Source organism: Hermetia illucens, chromosome 3 (genome assembly GCF_905115235.1).
Source record: "Hermetia illucens chromosome 3, iHerIll2.2.curated.20191125, whole genome shotgun sequence".
Taxonomy (NCBI): Eukaryota; Metazoa; Arthropoda; class Insecta; order Diptera; family Stratiomyidae; genus Hermetia; species Hermetia illucens.
Window position 1 is genome coordinate 126,400,208 of NC_051851.1, and position 22,970 is coordinate 126,423,177.

Sequence of the window (22,970 nt, forward strand, 5' to 3'; positions counted from 1 at the left end):
GTGCTATTCGATGCTGTTGGCGCTTCGTGGTACTTTTATGTTTCCTTCATAAATGTGCAGCCCACGATCTCCCCTGTTGGAACTGAATGGAGGTAGACTATACATTACAAGCTGTTTTTCCATAATGTCAATAATGTCATCATTCATGTCTATGAACAGGATGGTGTCCCACGTATTAACGCCAACATCGCGGATCACTTTATCCAAGGCGAGATTAAAAGGGATGCATGATGGACGGCTTTGAAGTCGATGAGAAAATGGTGCCATTGATGGTCATATTCATTTTGCGCAGAGAAAATATCTGATCTGTTGCTGATTTGAGCTGAATAGAGCCTCTCTGGTATTGGCCGATGATGTTCTGACCATATGGGGCTGTCCGTCCCAGCAAGATAGCGGAAAATGTCTTATAGGTGGTATTCAGCAACGTGATACCTCTATAATTGCCGCACTGCACTTTTTAAGTATGGGTCAGATAATGCCTCATTGCCAGGCATCGTCAGGCATTGATTCGTTGTCCCATACCTTGAGCAACAGTTCATAAACTGCTTGGTGTAGTTTATCGCCTCCATATTTCATTAGTTCGACTCTAATTCCATTGGCTTCTGGTGACTTATGATTTTGAAGCCGATGAATTGCACGGACTGACAGTATTTGTCCGTCGTCTCCAGTTGGTAGGACCTCCAACTCGCCGATATTCTGCTTGCTGAGCAGCTCATCAAAGCACTTGTAAGGTCGAAAATCAAATTTCCCTCTTTATCTCGGCAGAATGAGGATTGACGTGTAGAGGACTTCATTCTGCTGACTTGTTTGTAAAATTTTCAAGCCTGGTGTGGTTGCTCCCTGTACCTCCCGAGTTCACAGATTTCTTGGTTCTTTAAGGTTTCCTGTTTCTGTCTGTTAAGTCTCTTCTCCGTCCCGCTGAGTTCAGGATAAATCTCTGTGCCCGTGAGTGCAGCATTGCCGGTACGCAGCATTCTTCCATTCCCTTGTTGGCTTATATTCATTGTCAACCCGTATCAATGATAAAGTTCTTTACGTAATTATGATGATCATTTGTCCATGTTTCATTTTCTGGGCCTCTATTGACGGCGGTTATTGCGGCATCCATTTTCCACTCAGTCAAGATTCTAGGCGGTGTTGTAGTTTAAGCCCGGAGCATTATCCCAACGAAATAATGATCCGACTTTATATTGGCCCCCCTATATTTTCATACATTCTTCAAGGCGGTGAAGTAATCAACACGTGATTAATTTAGTTGGAAGTGTCCTGTCTGGAGAGGCCAACGTATGTTTGTGGACCGCTTTCCGTGCACTACACAGTATTTCCAATAACGATTTCTTGCGACACGTCTGACTGAATAATCGGCAGTCCGTTATCAATGATCTTTTTAGGTAAGCTCTGGAGGCTGCAGTGTCACCTGAATACGGGCACCATCCCTACTTGCCTGATAAAATGCCCAAGTATGATCTTAATACTCTACTCGGGACAGGCTTCGAGGGCACATTCTATTGCCTCGTGGAATGTATTCTTCTCCGGCTCTGGTGGGTGAGACTTGATCTGCACCCCTAGATTTGGCGGGCCAGGAGTCGGGGTTTTATCGTTGAAACCCAGTATGGGGTAGTGTGAAGGCGCTATAGTGTGGAGCCGCTTAGTAGAGATTGTTCCGAGCTCCACACCAGGTTAGCGAAACTCACCACGGCTGGAAACTCTTCCGCCTGAGTGGCTCGCCTATCTGTTGACGACAGGTTGACAGTCGCGAGGCCTGCAGAGCAACCAGGTAGAATAAATAGTCTGCCTGAGTCTGGCAAGAAAAATAGATCTCGTCACGGCTTTTGCTTCTGCTTTAAACTAAGTTAAAACATACGCATGACAGTTAAATAAATTGTTTTAAAAAAAATAAAAATAAAGTGAACTTTAATTATATTTTGAAATTTGCCTTGGAAACGTTCTCAAACTGATAATCAAAGGTATTATTTTTTTAGTTCACTAAGAAATCTACTCCGAGCATATGGTTTACTGGATGACGACGATAATTTATGGTGTAGTTTCCCTTCCTTAGGAAACTGGTCCCCGTCCAACGCATCTTTTGTAACACTGTCAGGGTATTAGCTAATTGCTAGGCAATATTCGATCTGTCTCTGGAGCGCACGTTCCTTGAGAAAATGCACAAATCTTTCGACCGTTTTGACGGTTCCGTTGTTGTAATAGGGTAAAGGATAGGGTTTGATGGTAGAGTTGTCGGTGTTGCTTCAGTAGGCGTTTTCCAGATTTTGTTTACATGAAACCTTAAAACCTGAAATGTATGTATCATAAGATGAAACAGTGGTTGTCGGGAAACCAGAAGCTGGACGCTTCTGGTAAAAATTGTCTTGTGTATTTCTCATAGAGAAGCTTATGTGTATATTCTATCAGAATACTCACTTTCACATGTTACTGACATCCAAAGTCGTAAGAATTGCACTGAAGCGGAAACTTTGACCTATTATAACTTTGTTACTAATAATGTGGTTTCCAACAAACTTGGTGGGACCATGCTTTGTATTATAACCTATATTACTAAAACAAATACACCAATATTATTAACTTTATTTGAACAGATATCGGTATGGAGGGCACTTCGGAGTTTAAACATCGTATAGTGGCAGATTCGTGATTTCTTCAAATTTTTCGGTTGGGTAGGTTCTGAGAATGAGGCCGTGAACGAAATTACTACTTTTCAGCCGTCGCCCTTGCCTTTTTTGCATTAGGTTTAAGAAATGAGACCAGCTTTGAAAATGACAGATCGAGATCTTTCATTTGATACCGTGTAAAACTATATTCGGTGTAACAAATTTTACACCTCTCCTTTTGCATTTGGGGAGAACCCCCATCAAATTTTACGTAGAACCATGTGCGTTGGCGTTCATACTTCCCTTTTTCCCACCAAATTGGGTGTCTATTGATATAACCATTTCTGAGAAAAATGCGTGTGACAGGCAGGCGGACAGTAAACCGGTTTTGTTTTACATAAAACCTTAATAAGCGATGCTACGGAAGCATTGAAGACATTCCGTACCCTTTTCCTAATATAGAGCAGTAGAAGATGACGATGTTTTTAATGCAATTGTGAAACTGGAAAACATCGTTTTAAGTAAATCGATACAGTGCCTTAAGCAAAATAAAATAGATAATAATGTAATCATATGTAACACTTAAGGGAAACAAATTTATTTTTGTTCTTTTTTTGCTCATCAGGTTTTCTTTCCTCGGTTATAACGCTTTCCCAGTTCAAGCGCTCATCTTTCTGAACCGTATAAGAACGTTGTAACGAAGCTTTACTGTACTGGTATTTTACTATATTTTGGAAATTTCTCAAAAAACTCCATTAGGATCACCCTGGGAATATAAGTTTAAATGATAATAGGAATAGAAATTACTATTACTACTACTTATGTTATAATAAACTGGCAAATAAATAAATAAATACTGCGAAGCGTGAAAGATATCCTCCCATTGCTAATAATATCACAGTGAATCTAAGTTTTTTATTTCATGTGTATTCACTCCAAAGGGCCGTAGTTCCGGATCTTTTTTGTTGTTTTTCAACAATGCTCCTGTAAAATGCTACAACCATTATGAAATATGCTTATTCTTACTTGGGAAGCAGTACTAGATTCGGCTTATTGTGATTAACGCTAACTGTGGAGACAGTAGATTGACCCGACCATTTTCCTTTATTCCTTCCGGTGTATTCTTATAAAAGCGATGGTAGTTTCCCACCAAATTTTATTTCAACCCAACACTTTGATGGAAAATTTTCTAAATGGAGTTATGATGGCTTGTGTACTCGGTACTGCTCAGCATCCTGTACGGAGATGTTATCTGCTGGATGGATGGTACCTTTTTCATAATTGCATAATCTACAACTGGAGTTGGTAATTGTGGAGTCATATACATCATTTGTTATAATTTGTTAGGATCCCAAATTGAAGTAAGAAATGCTTCTATTTCGTCAAATAGTATACCGTTAGTGAGCCATTTTTCGGAAGTTTGGATATGGCAACGGTAGCTTGATTTAATTGGGTGGAGGACTGTTTCTCAAAGAAAACCTCATAAAGCAAACATGGAGGCTACAAAAGATTCGGTAGTTATAATTTCAGCGGCAGGATTGGTACTGCAAAATTTACGTAGAGAGCTGAAGATGCTTGGGTTGTTCGGTAACAGTATGGTCTACTGGGCTCTAATCTAGATTTGCACTGTCATCTCTCTGTTGCGAAGAAACACCGCATGATTGTTTGAAGTGTCTACGACAATCGGCAATGTAGCAATACATTTTTGCATGGTCGCACAAACTTTGCTTCAAAACGCATCATCGCTGTGATGCGGGCTTTGCCTTCAGTTCATCCTTAGGTTGGTAGCCCCTCGGTCCGTTTGACCTGGAACAGGGCTCGTGGGCATTTTGCGATATATATACACTTAAAAGGTCATATGTACGAGTATGGGAATATCTTATTTTCATTGTTTTAGCCTTGTACAAAACAAAACCTTACTCGAATCGGTTTACTGTCCATTTATGCGCTTGTATGTCTATCAGAGCTTACCTAATTTATAGGGCCATTCGCAGGAACTACTCAGTTTTACCGATATCTAGGCAAACAAAATTAACAGATAATATTATATATATCATATATCCACTGCCATTTTCGGCTTCCGATCGCATTGGGTACACGTTTCAGGAAATTTGCTATTACCGATCAAATTCTTCGTTTGAGATAGTTTCAGGCCAGTGTAGCTGGATGTTACCACACAGATAGGTGTTGACGAAGGTTTGGAGTTTTTGAGTAACAATGGGGGTCACTTTAAAAGTGCTATTTCCATATACGAACATAAAGAGGGTACTAGCGTAGAACAACTTCGACTTAATCTTGTTGTTGAGATAACTGCATTTTCACATTTTCAGGGGGGCAACATCCAGTTCGGTGCCATCTTCAGTAGGTATACAAATTGATCGACGTCTTCGATGCCCGGTCTATTAATGCAGATAGGGAGAATGGGATGAGCCGCTAGACTGAGAACCTTAATTTTTTGGTATTTATCTTTATTCAAACTCTATTTGCCTCTCTGCCCAAATCCAGAGCCATTTCGTCAAGGTCCATGACCCGGTGTGACAGCAAACCGATGTCATTTGCGTAGTCGAAATGTTTGAGGAAAGATTTCATCCCCCATTGAACTCCTCCACGTCCTTCGGCAGCATGAAGAACGTCACCGATAGCAAGAAGAAATAATATCGGCGACAAGATACAAACTGGACCCCAAAATCCTCTGAGATTTTACCTCGATGTAGCATGTGACATTTTACGCCATCATATACCGCTCTGATAATAGCTATTAGTTTCTCCGGAATGCCCTTGGCAATGTAGGAAACCAGCCTGCATTCTGTCGGTCAAGCCTTCGAGATATTCTTTAATGTGTTCTAGAATTATTTTAGCTATCATCTTTATAAGGAATCTTCCTCTGAAATCTTAACGATCATGCCGTTCTTTCATTCTCTTGGAAAGGTCTCAGATTCCGAAAAGTGTGCGAAAGAAGCAGATCTACAGTAACTGCAGATACAGGGATAAATAGATAGATCTATAGAGAGACCGTCAGCTCTGCAGCTTTACTGCGTTTGATTGACGAAATAATTTCTTTCTATTTGGGGAACAGTCCGTATCCGCATGTTATGATGGCTAACCATTTCATCCACAAAAGGAGCGCATCATCCGATGTAATGCGGTGTACAGTTTTGAAATCGTTGTGTTCTGTCGTATCTGCCGATTCCCTGATCCATGTAATAGCAAATTCCCTTTTATCATGGCTCACACTACCCGGGATTTCGCTAGGTATTGGAGTTCGAACGCGTCGCACCCGTCACCACTGGTAGCGGCCAGTAGAATTTTTAACCACTTCCGTTCATCGAACTGCTTCCACGATTACGCAGCCCACCAGCTCTTATGACTCCCCTTCGAGACTTGGCCGACAACCTGCGTAGCACCCAAGGCAAAAACCAACTGGCCTTACGCCAGGCTTGGTGCTCCATGATTGAGTCAGCAATGATGACCCGATGGTTACTGCAGAAATCTGCAAACTTCCCACCATTATCCTTACGGTCGTCCTCCACCACCTGTCCGAGCAAGGTGTTTTCTAACCCAAACGGTACTTTTAGCGAAGCACATTCCCATTAGTATGGCAAGAGGGGGAGGAGTACTTTCCAGAGTCCCACCATCTTATTTCGCTTAAGCCAGCTTATACCGTTGGAACTCCTGGTTAGGTTAGGTTAGGTAAAAAGCGAGGATTGTGTGCACATTGAAGAAACCAATAATCCGCTTTCGATAGCCAAAAGTCTTCGGCGTGAAGTATCTTAGGCTTTTTTGGTGTTTCAATAGACATAATATTTCAAAATTTGCAGGTTACTTGCTCACAAATTCCCATATCCCTTCATCATTCCTTACCGCAAGGATGGATGATATTGAGTGTATTTTTAAGTTTCAACTCAAAGGACAGTGTCACAGTAGGTCAAAATTGTCTAATTTGCATAAATTTACTGCTTCTTTGCGTATATATAAAACCCCAGATCATATTCCAGTGACACTGTAAACTGCCGGCATTGTACCTTTGCAACTATTGGACACATAATTATATTTTTCAGAGTGAACAAATAAGGCATATTTACATAAATTCTTTTGATTTAAGTAAAAAAACATTATTAATTAATTCCCTTCATCTTAAGGAGTTTTTGCCTTAGAAAATGTCAAAGAGCTGCGACATACAATTGACAAATTCGGGACTTATTTCATTAAGGGGGTCATCCCGTGTGTCGAATTCGCGGAATCAAATTTTTTGTTGGCATCAATTATATCTAGATATAGTGTAGAATATATGGGCAAAGTGATTTTTTGATATTCGGGCAGTGGCGAGTGGCATAAATTTAGGTGGAGTTTAAAGGGGGGCTCCCCATACATGCAAAGGGGGGATTTAAAAAATTTTTTCACCGGATATAGTTGTGTAGGGTATCAAATGAAAGGTCTCAATTTGTACTTTCCGAAATTGGCATTAGTTTTGGCATAAATTGTAAGGTGCATGAGTAAGGAGTCAAAATGTACGCACTTGAAGTGAGACAGGACTTATTTTCGGAAACTACCCAACCTAAAAATCCGAAAAAAATCAGGGTGGTGCGTCTAGATGAAATCTAGGCCTCAAAGTATGTCCCATTCCGATATCTACTCAAATAAACTTACTAATAGTATATTACTACTTTTTAGAAATTTACTGAAAAGCCCCCCTTAAATTCATTTTAGCACTTCTATACCAGCATAGGGCACAATATTTCGTATATATGCGCTAAATTTCATGGAAATCAGGCAATTAACGCCAAAGTTATAGCAGTTCAAACTTAGCAATTCCGGGTGCGTTTACTGCTTCCAAAGCCATGCAAATCAGATGCTGACGTCACAATTACCCGGAATAATTGACATTCGCGTGGAATATTAAAGTCGCATTTATGAGTCTGCAGCCCTTTTTATGGTTTTGTGTAAAACACTTATGTGAAATCTAATCTTCGAGAGATGTCCCATTCCGGTATCTGCTCAAATAAATTTACTAATAGTATATTATCAGCTTTTAGAAATTGACTAAAAAACTCCCCTTAAGCTCATCCTAGGTGTACCAAATTGCACCGGCATAGAGGACAGTCTCGTGCATACAGATGCACATGCAAGTTCCATGAAAATCCAACTATTAGTGTCAAAGTTATAGAAGTTCAAACTTATCACTTTCGTGCTAATTAACAGCATCCTAAGCCATACAAATAAGATGCTGACGTCATAATTAACGAGAATAATTGAAATTCGAGTGAAATATTAAAATTCCATTCAAGAAGAATCTAATTCTCCCTAGCCCTTTTTAAGGTTTTTATTATATTTGATGTTGGTTAAATTGTTGGCATTTGCTAATAATATTAAACTCAGGGTGTGAGGCGTATGAGGTTGACCATTAACAACACAGGGCTTTCCATCAAATGATTTATTTAAATCGCTTTCTAGAAAATAGAGGGCAATGGAATTTTTAGCTATATTACACGGAGCTGTCGTGCACTCGTCGCTCCTCACATCTTTTTCTTTTTGTTCAGCCATTAGTTCGCAAGCGGGGTCGGCCTGTGGTGATCGGTTTCGTCATTTTATAAATGCCTGATCAGGATGTAATCTTGAGACCTTTAAATCCCCATCCAACATATCAAGCCACCATTGTTTTGGCCGGCTTTTGGTTGCTTACCATTGCTTTCGATGTTCTGACCAATACTGGTTGTTGAATTCTCGTTAGTGTGAATTACGTGACCACGACCATCGAAAACGCCTCTCTTGCAGTTTTCCCACGATCGGTGCAAACCCGTGCAATCGCGGAAATTCTCATTTCAGACGTAACCAAAACGTGTCACGCCGCCAGTGCAATGCAACATCTTCGTCCCAATTACAGCAAAACGCCGTTCATTGACCTTTACAGTCGGCTAATACTCAAAACTATAGAGAGGGGCACGCGGACGACATTGCAGTAAATTTTAGATTTGGGCCGTGCACTGATACGTCGATCATAAAGAACACTAGTTGGGGAATGCCACTTCATCCAGGTTGCATTAATGTGTGAAATAATTTCATTACGCAGTTCTCCATGGGCAGATAGCATTGACTCGAGATATTTAAATCGCTGAGTTCTGGTAATGGCAGTAACCTGCCCCTCGAGATATTTAAATCGCTGAGTTTTGGCAATGTCGGTAACCTGCCCTTCGAGATATTTAAATCGCTCAGTTCTGGCAATGGCAGTAACCTGGCCAGAACTGGACGATTTCAATATCTCCGGTCAATGCTATAAGCCAATGGAGAACTACGTTATGCTCCTCACATAGGGAAACACAAAACCTTTTATACCTGAAGCGTCAAGCTACCGGTTTCCCGAGTTGTTTTTTTATTCATTGAAGAAGCCGTGAAAAACACCAGAATTCGTAAAAAAAAGTTTAACACGCCAACAAAAATTCAATTTTTAATATTTTTTAATAATCCTAGTTTGCGGACCGTAGTTAAGTTTATACGTTAAAATGCCGTTTTCTTTTTTTTTCTTTAAGATGATCACAGTACTCTCTAGCTTGGCAGCAGAAAAGCACCTTTTTTGGAAATGGGTGTATAAATTGCCCTGTATTTCAACAACGAGCTATGCGATCGGGGTGGAAAAATTACTGCGCACGCTCAAGATATTAATAAATCTATGGTGAAAAATTCGTATTTGTATCTTTATCCAGTTCTTCACAAAAAAAATCTAAAAAAGCCAAAAAACGGCTTTCTCACTGGATGACCCCCTTAAGGATACTGCATCATGATTACTGAACTTTTCCTCACAATTCATCTTTATTTTTATACCTGTTAGTTTCTATAGACTTTTTCAAAGAACCCTATAAGCGTTCTACGAAGTTAAAGTCTAAAAACTGGTGGACTATTCCATAAATGGAACTTTCATTGATTACGCCAAGCTTTCAGCAGTTTTACTTACAGTGTACTCCCGAAACTGTCGTACATGTACTCTCTCTTATTATCATTTCTTTCTAGACAGAATGTACCATTTTCTTTTCTGAGTGTGTAGGTAGTCTCTAGCATGCGTTCTCTTCTTCTCCAAACAGAGAAGGTTAGTACGAGCAGCTGAAAAGCAACCAGAAATCATGATTGATTAGTCGCTTAACTTTACTGGTTCCATGGTATGCTTTTGGTCGAACACCTTACCGTCAGCATACCGAACATAGTGTTTTCCGTCTGATACAAACAAATTTATTTTGGTTTCGTTGAGGCAAAGTGCTTTTTCCCAATTTACGTCTCGAATATGTTTCCGGACGAATTTCAACCTTGACTTTAAGTTCTTTTGCACAAAAAGAGTACCCTGGAGCTCTTTCAAGCTAATCCCCTTTCTTGAAGGCCTTATCGATACACGCCACAACAATAAATTGAACCTTATCTACTATCTGCTTTATAGTTTCTCCTTTCGTAGCTTTACGATTAATTTTCTTTCGAATGAAGAACAATGTTTACCCCCACACGCAGGTGTAAAAATCTCAAAAATGCAAATCTTCAAAAATATATTCTCTAGCGCTTGATTCAGATTCCTTCTGTTCTTCGCGGACCTTGTGCAGTGAAATATCACATGCTCTGAATCCTCCGCTGTGAAACCCCATCCACGACAATTCGTGTTTCCGCTGAAATCATGTTGGGATGTGTGTGAGTCCGTCTAGCGACACTTCGCAGACTCGTCTCATCTATGTTGACAGATCATACGACCCTGCCTTTGTTGCATTCTTGTGTTCTGTATGCCCCTCCATACATTTTGCGTGATACAACACACTGATTTGTATCCCAACAATATCGACAGGGATCATGCCCGCCACCACCATTGCTGCTTCACATGATGTTATTCTAGACCCGCTCCAAACCTTCAAAGTCATAAATTGATGAACCGAAGTTATCTGCGTCCATCTCTGACAGCGTCTCCGCTCACAGAGATGATGCGTAAAACAGAATGGATCGTACCAGTCCAGCTAGAAGCAATCGGCCTGGTAGCATTCGGCAAGATTTTTACAAATGCCTCGGTGTCATTTGCTGTTTTTTGACACGTTTGCAGTAGGTGCATATTAAATCTCAGTTTCGCTTCAATCATTACCCGTATGTATTTGATAACCGGCTTTGAGGTCACTGTATGTCTGCCGACTTCCACGTTGACAGTGTTCTTCTTTCTATGAATCTTTCTTCTCGCCAGACTCAGTACGATTTTTCCGGCCAGCACTTCTCCCTCCCACTGTATCCGTCGGGTAGACCTCTATATCCTCTGGGTGCTTTGCTGTAACAACTACAACCAGTAGACTTATCTGAGGCGACAAGATCAAGCGAGTATTATACATGACATTCCACAGCAGGACATTGGACCCGTCTAGCCACTCTGATATAATGCTTGCATACACAAGGGTTGATAGTTCTTTCGGCTTCCTCAGTGTACATCCTCATGTCTGAGTCTTGCGGTATTTTGTATGTTTCCCTTGTGTCCAGATGTGTCTTATCTTTCGAGCTACAAGAAGTACCTTCTGATATGATGTAGCCTCACCTAACTGTCCAGAGCAGATAGAGAGACAATTGTTTCCAAATATGCAGCATTCTGTCGATAGCGTTGCAACGTAATTGGAACCAAATAAAAAACTTTTGTTCAGTAAAGAAAGCGATTGATTTTTTAATAGTGCCTGATTGTGTCGGGAATAAAGAAATGCAAAATATGCTAAAATTTCGGATTGCAAAGTTGATTTATGTAGTTCCCAACAACTGTCTGGAAATTCTCTTGGCTTAATTACATAAAATTTCAAATTGCTTGTCGTTCACCATCCGAATAATTTTTTTATATCTTCAATAACAGCAAGCAGATCCAAACCTAATTTCACTAAATCTTCCAGAAGCTTTTTTATGTCCATATTTTCTAGCAAATTTTTGAATATTCTTTGTCCTTCGTCTGAATGTAGTGTCTTTATAGCCAAACGAACATACTCGTCGTTGTCTAATTTATCTTTGGCAAACGTCTTAAGTTTGTCTACTCCAATCGCATCAATAACGTCGCGGATTACTCCCTGAATGCCAGTCCGCTGTATGGTCGAAGTAGAGCGCTTTATGTTCCGCTGGTCAAATGGTGGTAGACCTAAGTAATGACCTGCTTCGTTTATGTAGAAAACTAGATCTAAATGTAACTCCTTGCACGAGAAGTCAATTATTCGATGAATTTCATAAGATTCCAGAATTTTTTCAATGTGGTTGAGACCATCATCAGATGTAATGTAAGTCAAAACGTCCTGCACTTGTTTATCATTTGTCATTGCCGTGAGAATTATGCTGAGAACTTTTTCTTGCATGACCATTTCTAGTATTTCTCCAATTACTGGCTCCAATCCACCGCCATTGGGCGCCTGACATTGTGTTAGGGTCGCTCTGGCTGGAAGTTTTTCTGACATTAAGAGAAATAATTAAAATTCAAAAGATAGAAAGAAATAGAGACTTACCCAAACTATGCCCCTGGCAAGAGCCTACGAACAAAACCGCAAGACAGGCTAATATCTTCATAATGGTATTATGACTAGCTAGTGAACAAAACTGAATATTTCTTTTCGCTTGCCCATTTCGTATTTATAGTCTTCAGAAACCTCGCTTCCGTTTCGTAGGGTTTGATTACTCAATCGCAAGGTACAATAGGGCAAGGGTAAAGATTACTTATTTTGATTTTGATACTATAAATCAAATTATTGGAATCTTGAAATTCCGATGCAATAATACCTGCCCTTCACCAGTATTCGATTAGATAAGAAATTCCACAATTGAAAATGAAAACACTAATCAGAGATCATACAAAAATGAAATTGAATTTGTTCTGAATACAATCAAGATTGAATCAATCAAGATTCTCCTTTTTGCAGAAATTCTACGATTTAGTGGAGAGCTAGAAATATAAAACTCACAATTGGTGCAAATATTGGAAAGCTATTGCCCCCATATTCGGTACATATGCAATGCGTATACATTGCAGAGAGCGTCTACTGTAGACCCTTAAATAGGTTCCATTCTAAATTTATTCAGAAGTAGCTTGGTGTACTCTATATCATTACCTTAACAGGAAACATATTCTGATATTGAACCATTGAAACGGCAGTGGAAGAATCTTATGGTTAATTATGCAGGCGATGCCGGGTGAAATGTCCAAGCTGAAGCAGCTCTCATTTTATTTGATGATAAAATGGTGTATTCTCCAAATCCTAACTTCTTTTGCCAAAATCCGTTGAAATCGTTGAAAGTAAACAGTGCAGTCGAGGTGTTTTTGGACGAAGCAGCTTGGAGAACGTCATCAAGAAGGCAGCAAAAATTCAACCTTTCGGAGACAATGTCGCTTCAGTAACATCTGTTAGTTTCTCCGGAAGGTCCCTCCAGCACATAGCACTCCAAATAAACTTCTTATCTGTTCATGCTGCCGAGAGTTTTCTCAGTGACTGCTGCATAATGATCCGAAGGGTGTAAATGTGGCTGGTACCGGAGGGTTTATGTCGATCAAACTTTCGAAGTTTTCCTTCTTACGTTCCAGGGGGATTTTAGCGAGTTTCTTTGCGATGATAGGGAGTCCACAAATGCCGCTCCTATTGTCACACGCAAAGCGTATTGATATGAATATGAAACACTAGAGGGTCAAAGGAGGATGGAGGTCACGTCGGCGCTAGCACAGGAATCCATCCTAGGGCCGGACCTCTGGAACGCTATGACAGTCTACTTAAACTCGGCATGCCAGAAGAGTCGCGCCTGGTCGGCTATGCAGATGATGTCGCAGCGCTTGTTGCTGGACGCACGAACAGGCGCAGAGCAGACTCAGCATATTGATGCGACGGGATGCGACGGATGGATGACTACTCATGGTTTCAACTTTGCATTGGAAAAAACCGAAGTAGTCATCCTGACTAAAAAGAGAATTCCGACCCTGCGTTCCATATCGTTCGGCGAGTCGATAATCGAGTCAATATCGGCGGTAAAGTACCTCGGGTTGACTCTTGACTGAAAGATGAGTTTTTTTGAGCAAATCAAAGCAGCAGCGAACGAGGCTGCAGCTGGAGTTTCGGCGTTAAGTAGGCTAATGGCAAACATTGGCGGTCCTACGTCTAGTAGGCGACGTCTCCTGATGAGTTCAACGCAGTCTGTCCTGCTATACGGCGCAGAGGTATAGGCTGACAATCTTAGCAAGTAGGTATATCGTAAACGTCTCGCGCAAGTACAGAGATGGGGAGGTTTGCGGGTGGCGTCTGCGTACCGCGCTGTTTCTGAACCGGCCGTGATGGTGATCGCAGGAGTGATCTCCGTTGCCCTTCTTGTTAAGGAGCGTCAAGCCATATACAAGCTCAAGGGAGATGAGCCAAGGGAGGTGGTTGCTCGCGAAGAACGGCAACGCACTCTAGACGAGTGGCAGCTCTCGTGGCAAAATGAGACTAGAGGCAGATGGACTTCGCGGCTCATCGGCGACTTAGGTGCGTGGCTGAATCGGAAGTATGGTGAGACTGACTATTTCCTTACCCAATTTTTAAGTGGCCATGGAAGTTTTCAGTCTTTTCTGCACAAGATTGGAAAGGCGCGATCTCCGGGTTGCGTGTTTTGCAATGGAGTTGTGGACGACGCCCACCACACTTTTTTTTCTTGTGGAAGGTAGGATGGGGTTCGTCAGCAGCTCTATTTAAATACAGAGGATTTCTGTCCAGACAACATTGTCGAAAAGATGCTGAGGAGTGCTGACAGGTGGAGCCGCGTTGCCCATTACGTGCGGGCCCTTCTCGTTGCTAAGAAGATAGAGCTTGACCGGTGGAGGAGCCGGATGGCAGGGGGTTCCTTGAACTGGCAGTTTCCTTCCTCGTCTCCCCTCCCGTTGGTGAAAAGAATTCCCTGATTTGAAGGCTCCGCAAGGTGGGAGGGTTCGGGGACTAATCCGAAGTAGTGCGACAAACGGTTTCAGGCTAGCTCTCTGACGATGGGGAGGTGTTTAGTTGGTAGTCTGACGACGTACCGAACACTGTGTGCGTAAATGCGTAAATACAAAAAAATAAAAATAAAAAAAAATCGTATTAATAGCGAAGTTGGCTTCAAAATTATAGAGCAGTCCATACTTGCAAACTACGGCGACTAGTCATTTCAAATCGGATGTTATACGGTTTAGAACTGGGGTGAAATGTCCTTCTACCTTTTAAGCTGCTCCTCGTAGTGCACGAAGAACCAAACATTAACGGCCCTAACTGGACTGTAAAAGGACTTGACGGTTCTGAAACATTATCACTCGCCGCAGCTTCTGCCTCTCTAAAAAAAAGTAAGAATAGACTTTCTTTTTCTATGGTGCATACTACGCTGTAGTGCTGAAGTTCAAGCACAGCGTACTGGTCCACACTCCCAACGGCAATAAGAGTCTTCAGTTCCTTACGTTCATCCATTCGCTTCCAAGTTTCAGCAATCACCTACATCTTATGGTTTCTTTTTGGGACGTGGTCAGTGTCAATATTCGATGGCCTCGCTCCTTCCTGTAGTTAAATTTAGACGCAATACGCAACAGAAGGCAAGCAATCATGAGCTGATGATTTTGTTGGAGGGGATGTTATTGTCTCTCTTATTCCGCATTGCTGGTTGCCATGTGGACTATCTTGTCAGATGGAAGTTGCTGGTTAGTTAAACATTATTGGTGACATACTTCTTGCTACCTTGGCTGGATGACATGGAGGACAATGGACGCTATCACGCTTCCTCAAACACTTCGCCCGTGACATATGCCTGCTCTCTCATAAATTCACTAAAGATAAATACCAAAATAACTAAGATTCTCAGTGTGACTAGCCATCGCACTCTTTTTATATTGGTTGAATATTGGGGGCGACGAACAACTTATATATCTAAGTATCGTTATTTCTAGTGATGGTGGCGCTAGACGCATTCATAATCATCATCAACGGCGCAACAACCGGTATCCGGTCTAGGCCTGCCTTAATAAGGAACTCCAGACATCCCGGCTTTGCGCCGAGGTCCAACAATTCGATATCCCTAAAAGCTGTCTGGCATCCTGGCCTACGCCATCGCTCCATCTTAGGCAGGGTCTGCCTCGTCTTCTTTTTCTACCATAGATATTGCCCTTATAGACTTTCCGGGTGGGATCATTCTCATCCATACGGATTAAATGGCCCGCCCACCGTAACCTATTGATCCGGATTTTATCCACAACTTGACGGTGATGGTAGCGCTAATAGATTTCGTCGTTACGTAGACTACGGAAACGTCCATCCTCATGTAGGGGGCCAAAAATTCTTCGGACGATTCTTCTCTCGAACGCGGCCAAGAGTTCGAGAGTTTTCTCGCTAAGAACCCAAGTCTCCTGGGAATACATGAGGACTGGCAAGATCATTGTCTTGTACAGTCGCAGCTTTAACCTATGGTGAGACGTTTCGAGCGGAACAGTTCTTCCAGAAGTGTAACCAGTTTCCTTTCCATTGGGTTTACGAGCACAATTCAGAAGTCATCCGGTGGATTTGCACAGTATTTGCAGTTGTCGGTTTCACTGGGCAACGTTTCACCACGTCTGCCTCAGAGAGTAGGTTCAACCTTATCACAGCCCTCTAAAAATGTGCGATTCAGATTTTCCAATTGCTATTCTATCGGCAAGGCGTCTTTAGTCACCTAAGGAGCTTTATTGCCCAGAAATTCATTAAAATTTGTCCAGTCTTTTGTATTACATGTAATAGTTAGATTGAATTCTAAATACCGGTGATCTGAAAGTGAGACTTTTTCTAGCGCTTGCCAGTTTGTAATCCACTCTAACGCCTTTGCAGCGCAGGTTGTTAGGTCAATCACTTCACTTCACTTGCGTGCGGCTGTAGGGTTGTACTCTTCGTTTGTAGTCATGGAATTAAATAGTTTTTCTCCCCAAAGATTGCATTTGCTACCTCCGCAACAATTATGTTGAGCGTCCGCATCGCATATTATTAAGAGTTCGAGAGAGTTCTACATACGCTATAAGATTCCTTAGTTCTTGTATCTATGAAGGACACAAAGAGTCAAAGAGTAAGTAAGCAGAGGCACAGCAAGCTCCCGGTCTTATGAATCTTACCCCCTTATTAATCGAATTCCATAGTTTTTATTAAATCTAACTCATGGCTCTTACCGGAAAACTCCTGTAGCTTTTACGGCCTTGAAACCAGTAAATGAAAGGAGGTTTTGGCATGCTATAAGTTAGTTTGACCAAATTTGATGTTTTCAACGGAAGTTCAGTGTAATATGTAATAGAGAACATTACGTACGTATGCAACGGCTGGTGTGGAACTAAATTATCTTGCACTGTATCGCATCATCGGAATTGAAGGTGCAACAGTGCCTTTGTCCTGATCTATATAAGATCTCTCCCTCTCTTGCAGAACATTCTTGTGTTTTGCATTCTTCTATTCTCCCTTTCTTCCGCTTGTTCCGTAGAAGGTATAAGAGAATTTTCTGACAGGTAGGATTTACCGGGTAGTCCCTTCGCCAGTGTCTCTCCTCTCTATACGGGGGTTGTGTCGCAGTATACGCCCAGTTCCATTGTGTAGAGGCTTCAATTTGATGTATTTTGAGTTGAAGACAATCATTCTTGTTCGCTCTCAAAATAATGATACTCTACGGTTTCCTGATCTGATTGAATTTCAATCTACTCAGGAAAAGCGGAGCATCTTTCGTTGATTCTTGAACATTTGCAGACTCTTTTGGTCTAGCTCGAACAACAAGTTGAAAACCCTCCAGTGCCCGATATCAATGTCAGGGTTCTGTTCACCCAGCATGCATATGATGCCCTTGCCTTCTTTTGACCGCCAGGTATTGTCCTACACAGCTCGGTATTTACAAAGGTGAACTTGGGCTGACCGCCAGAACCCAAGGTTAGGATTGCCTGCTAGAAGCACTTTAAGATGGCCTTATCAGTGTACTCCATATGAAGCAGCACATCGCTATACTCCCAAAGAATGGTAAATTGTTCATCAGACATTTTACCATCCTTGGAGGAAATTCAGACGGCAGTGGCCAGAAATGAGGCTGCAACTTGCGCATACTTCTTTCTCGCCTTCCTATCCGTATTCCTACGGGAGGGATCAGCTTCGTTGAGATCTCTATCGTGGATTTGATCACTTCCCGGTACAACGTCCTGAAAGTGTGTATCCTGCGCTGTAGGCATTAAATGCAAGCTTTCCATTGAGTTGAAAACTATGCCTTCCACAGATTTCTCCATTAGCGGATATGAATTTGGTGAGGCCTCAAAAATCCATACCTCGACCGCGACCTGATTGCTCATAATCCCGGGTGGATTCGAAGTCTATGACTTAAAGTTTAAATCCAAAACTTTCATATTCATGTTGCCGAAATACTTAGCGTAGAAGTAAACTGTTACGGGTCTTCTGTGATAAATTTAATTTGTTAGCCCTTGCATAGTATTAGGTGCATTGTAGAGCTCAGATTGTATAGTCACCAACTGATGCGTTGATGTTTTTTTTTGAAAAGTGAGAGTTGAGAGTTTAGTGGGGACTACTGTCAACGCACGGGAAATATGGCCATTATTGACAGTGATGCGATTTACCTTATACACATCGAAACGTAGATGTTCAGCTGTTCTCTATTAAGTACTATTTAAAGGTAAAGTATTTTGTACTATCCTCAGTAAAACAAAAATAAAATGCTGAGATCAGGGAAAGAGATAAATTGGCTATAGTTGGACTTATTCCACCACCATTATACCTGACCTCTTCTGGTGATAGGTCACGCGATAAACTGTATCCAATGTCGTTAGAAACAAGATGATCCGATCGGGTAACAATCCTCGGAAAAAAGCTAGGGTTTCACCTCAGTTGATGCATGGACCGCGTCAGGACGTTAGTTAGGAGCAAAACAAATACGCTAAATATTAGCATCTTAATTGATAAGACCGAGGAACTCGTAAGAGCCTTTCGGAAAAGCCGTATTGATATCTGCGCTCTGCAAGAAACCCGATGGTCTGGTGCCAAAACCAGCGAGATAGAACCCGAACGCGGTAAATATGACTATGATGTTCAGCTGATGAAGCTCACCATTATATCAGCTGATCGCAATATTCACTTCTTCACCGCGTATGCACCACAGACAGGTCAACTTGAAGCCGAGAATGATGCCTTCTGGCAACTTCTCGAAGAAAATGCTTGTAACGTTCCTGCTGATGACTATATCGTCATAGCCGGCGACCTTAATGGTAATGTGGATGAAAAGGCAGACGGTAATAGGTGCCATGGGAGTATGGAGCGCACAGTGAGAGTGGCGAGCGTATAATCGACTTTGCGGACACCCACGACTTTGTACTTTTGACTACATGGTTCATCAAATCTACATCTTCCTACATTTTATAGTAGGAACAGTAAAACGCGAATCAATTATATTATCATAAAACACCGACACTTTACCACTGTTACCGATTGCAAAGTCGTTCCCTATGAGACCATCGCATCTCAACATCGATCGTTGGTTGCCGTCCTGTGAACTAAGCCACCAATAAAATAGGATGAGGAACGAACTAGCCCGCGTCAAAATAAATGGCGGCGATTTCGTGAGAAGAAAGAAGAAATAATCTCACTTACGCGGTTAAATCATTACGAATGTGGAAGAATCGTGTAATAAAATTAGAGATACGATCCACAAAGCGATCTCTGCAACCATCGGGGTGACCAAGCCAGGTAAGCGGTACATCAACCGAGATACTTGGCTTTGGAAGGACGATGTTGAAATGAAGGTCCGTGAAAAGAAACGCTTCTACCACAAGTTTCTCGACAATAAAACGCTGGCTAATTGCCAACCGGGAAGCAAAGAAAGCGATTTCTGTCACTCCACCGGTCCATTACAAAAATTTTTACGGGATGACGAGGGAGATCTATACTGACTTGCCAAAAACCGAAACGAACGCATACAGGATATTAAACGCTGCTGTTGCGTTAATGCTTAGGGATCGTCGAGCCGACGGATAGTTCGCGAGAATATTTTGAACAAATTGCACCTGAAGAATTTCTTCATCCTCCACTTCCACAATCATTGCCGACATTTCGAGCAGTTCTACCAGTCAGCACAACTGAAGTTGAGGAGGCAATAAAACTAATGAAATCGAGGAAAGCAACAGGACCTGACAACATCGGATATGAGCTCTGGACAGCGAAGAGCCAGCACCTAACACTGTGGCCCAATGAATCCTTTAATCGGAACTGCGGAACTACAGGCGCAATACACGCTGCGCGATTACTCATGGAGAAACACGGTGAGAAGCATCGCCCTCTTTACATTGCATTTCTGGATCTAGAGAAACCGTTTGACAGTGTGCCACACGAACTCGTCTGGTATGCCCCACGAGAACACTTAGTGCCAGAAGAGCTCGTGCGCTGGGTTCAATTGCTCTACCACTATCCGAAAAGTAAAGTTCGAAATGTGGGGGGTATATCAGAATCACACCGGACATCCAACGTCAAGCGTCCTATACATTTCTGTGTGTAGGTTATGCTTTCCTAGCGTCTAATAGCAAGAATGATCTCGAGCAACATTTCCAAAATTGGAATGATCGCCTCAACAATAACAACAAGATCTCAGATTGAATCTAAATAAAACTGAATTTTCGACGACCAATCCACATGAATCAGGCACAATTACTGTGATCTACCCAGGACGGAGCGATATAAATATATTGAACCAATTTGTCCGAACTCTTTGCGATTGAGCTCAAGTATGTTTGCGGCCGTACCAATAATAATGTTTTTCAGCGGTTTGTGAAGATATTTTGTCGATGCTTCATTTCTAGGACCCCAGAAAGGGATTGTAGGTGGTGTTGTTATTCAAGCTCGGAGCACCATATCAACGAGTCTATATTGGTCCCCTTATATGTTCTGACTTTCATCGAGGCTGTGATGTAGCAGTGCTCAATTAGCACGTGGTCAATTTGGTTTAAAGTGGAGAGGCCCATGTAAGTTTATGGGCTGCTTTTCGCATAAAGCAGGTACTTTCAACAAATATTTCGTGCAATGCTGCCAGTCGGATAATCTGCAGTCCATGATCATTGGTAATTATGGGAGCCGACGTATTACCTGAATTCCGCCCCTACTTGGTTGACAAAATCTCCGAGTATGGTTGTCATACCTTGGGCAGGCTTCGTTCAATTGACTCGTGGGACCGTTTCTTTCTCCAACTGTGCAGTCTACTCTGTAGGGCGTGAACGGTAATAACGCTTATACTTCGAAATCTGCCTCGCAAATGCAAAGTGCATAGCGGTTCACTTATATTTTCACAGCTGATATCAGTAGGTTTCATTTTTCGGCTGACTAAAAAGCCTATTCCGAGCACGTTGTTACTGGATGGCTTTATAATATATTATCTAGTGGCTCCTCTCCAGGAAACCGATTCCTGTCCAGCGCACTCTTATATCGCTGTTACCTCAGCCGCATATAGGGGCAGGATATCGGCCAGCTGGTGAGCAATTTTCGGTATATACCGGGAGCGCACGTTCCATGACAAAATACGCATATGGCTCGTTCGTCGTCGTTCCCGGGTCCGTCGTTGTAAAATCCGTTCAGTCCGACGTTCCTTTCATGACTCTGTAACTTCGGTTTTCCGTATAGGTCAACCTAGAGGACTAATTGCTAGTTTTCATTGAGAAGGAACTCCAGCAGTCACCACGTAGATATGGAGATAAGGTTTCGTTGTAGAGCTGTTGCTGTTGGCTCAGCAGGCTTTTGCAGGTTTTATGATTTATTGTGTATACCAATCCAAGTTTCATCCTGGCCCCTTTATTACCCTTTGACTATAATGGATCGCTTTGTTTACACAAATACCAACGTTGGCAGTTCATTATACTTTAAGAATTCATCAGATGACTTGTATAAGAGTAATTTTAAAAAAACAAGATCACTTCGCTGAAAAGAAAGAAATTAAGCTAATTAAGCAAGTTCTCGATTTGCTTGTTCCAGGTAAATCTACCTGAAATTAATAAGCGCACCATAATCCATATGTTAGATATTGACTTCCCCTTGGTTGAGACAAAAGTGATTTTACACTTAGCAGTAAGGTCATAGGCGAATACACCTCTGGAAAGTCAATTGGAAAAACACGGAGCAAACCCGGCATGTAGCGGAGATAGACTAACATTATAAGTTTCATGAGCCCCTCCTTAAAGCGCAGCATGAACTATAAGTTCAATAAACTATGATACATAAACAAAACTCAACGAAGATAACTGCAGTATCAAAAAAACTGAATTTATTTATTTTGACCATTTATTTTTCATTCAAAGTAAACATTTCTGTCGCAACGACTATACAAGAAAATTATACTTGAATCCGTTTTTAAATGCTCCAAACTTGTTTCACTGCCATGGTCTGAAGATACCATTAATTTGGTCAAGAACTCCCATGTCCCTTAGACGATCCTTCATACGATTGTAAGCAGGATTAGTTTGAAGAGTTTCCACAATAGAACCGAACTCATCCGAATTCAATTTTATAAAAGCTAGTTGTACGTAATGATCAGTGGCCAGCTTCTGGTCAAGGAGCTCCTTCAATTGATCGAAAGGAATAAGGGCTGCAATCTCATCCAATATGCCTTTCAGACCACCAACACCAGAGCGAGTACGCTGCGACCGGAATTCTGGGAATCCAAGAATACCAGCGGCTAAGTGCAAACTTGTGCGATGATTCGGGAACACATGGGGAAAGGTATTCCATGTCGTTTCGATTCACTGCTTCGAATATCACGTATCTAAGTTCGACTTACGTGGATAGGCTCCGCAAACCGCAATGACTGCCAAAATAAGAACGAACCGCTTCATGATTGATTAACTCCGCCTTACAAGTTGAAACTGGAATGGAGTAATCGTAAAGTTGTTTTGTTCTTTATATATTTGAAGACTATCTAATCAGTTCTGTAATCTCCGTAGTATCATAAATCTTGCGTCGATAAGCAATAAGCCTGGGAATTAGATTGAATTACAATCACACCGCTTGAGCATTGTGGGTTAAATTGGCGGGACAGATTAATCCATTTGCCTACTACATCTCTTCTTTACAAAAAACTTAATTAATAAATTATTCTTATTGTTAATATCTTTAATCATTAGCTTTTATTAAAGACGCATATTTTGTACATAGACCCAGGGGACAATGATTAATTCCAGTATTTTGGATATTGTGCACTGCAATATTGGTGACAAAGAAAGGAGTTTGACGTGTTTTGTAACTGAGATAAGACGATATTTATGGCAGTGAAAGAAGAAAAAAAAACCGAAAAGCAAAACAAGATGTTGTGAAGAGCTGCACTTGACGCGGGTGCACCTGATAGATCAATATCGCTGTCACTTCATAATTGAAGCAC

General features: G+C 41.6%; 1 protein-coding gene across 1 annotated transcript in view; it reads right to left on the minus strand.

Moving 5' to 3' along the window:
- The window catches only part of LOC119652126, a 72,444-nt gene extending 49,954 nt beyond the window's left edge, over positions 1-22,490 (minus strand). The window contains exons 1-5 of the mRNA XM_038056066.1: positions 22,374-22,490; positions 21,970-22,247; positions 12,086-12,176; positions 11,418-12,030; positions 10,947-11,112 (exon numbers count right to left, since the gene is read on the minus strand). Of these exons, the coding sequence (XP_037911994.1) occupies positions 10,947-11,112; positions 11,418-12,030; positions 12,086-12,176; positions 21,970-22,247; positions 22,374-22,428 (1,203 nt within the window). The 5' untranslated portion in view covers positions 22,429-22,490. The remainder of the gene's footprint in view (positions 1-10,946; positions 11,113-11,417; positions 12,031-12,085; positions 12,177-21,969; positions 22,248-22,373) is intronic.
- Between the last annotated feature and the right edge of the window lie 480 nt (positions 22,491-22,970).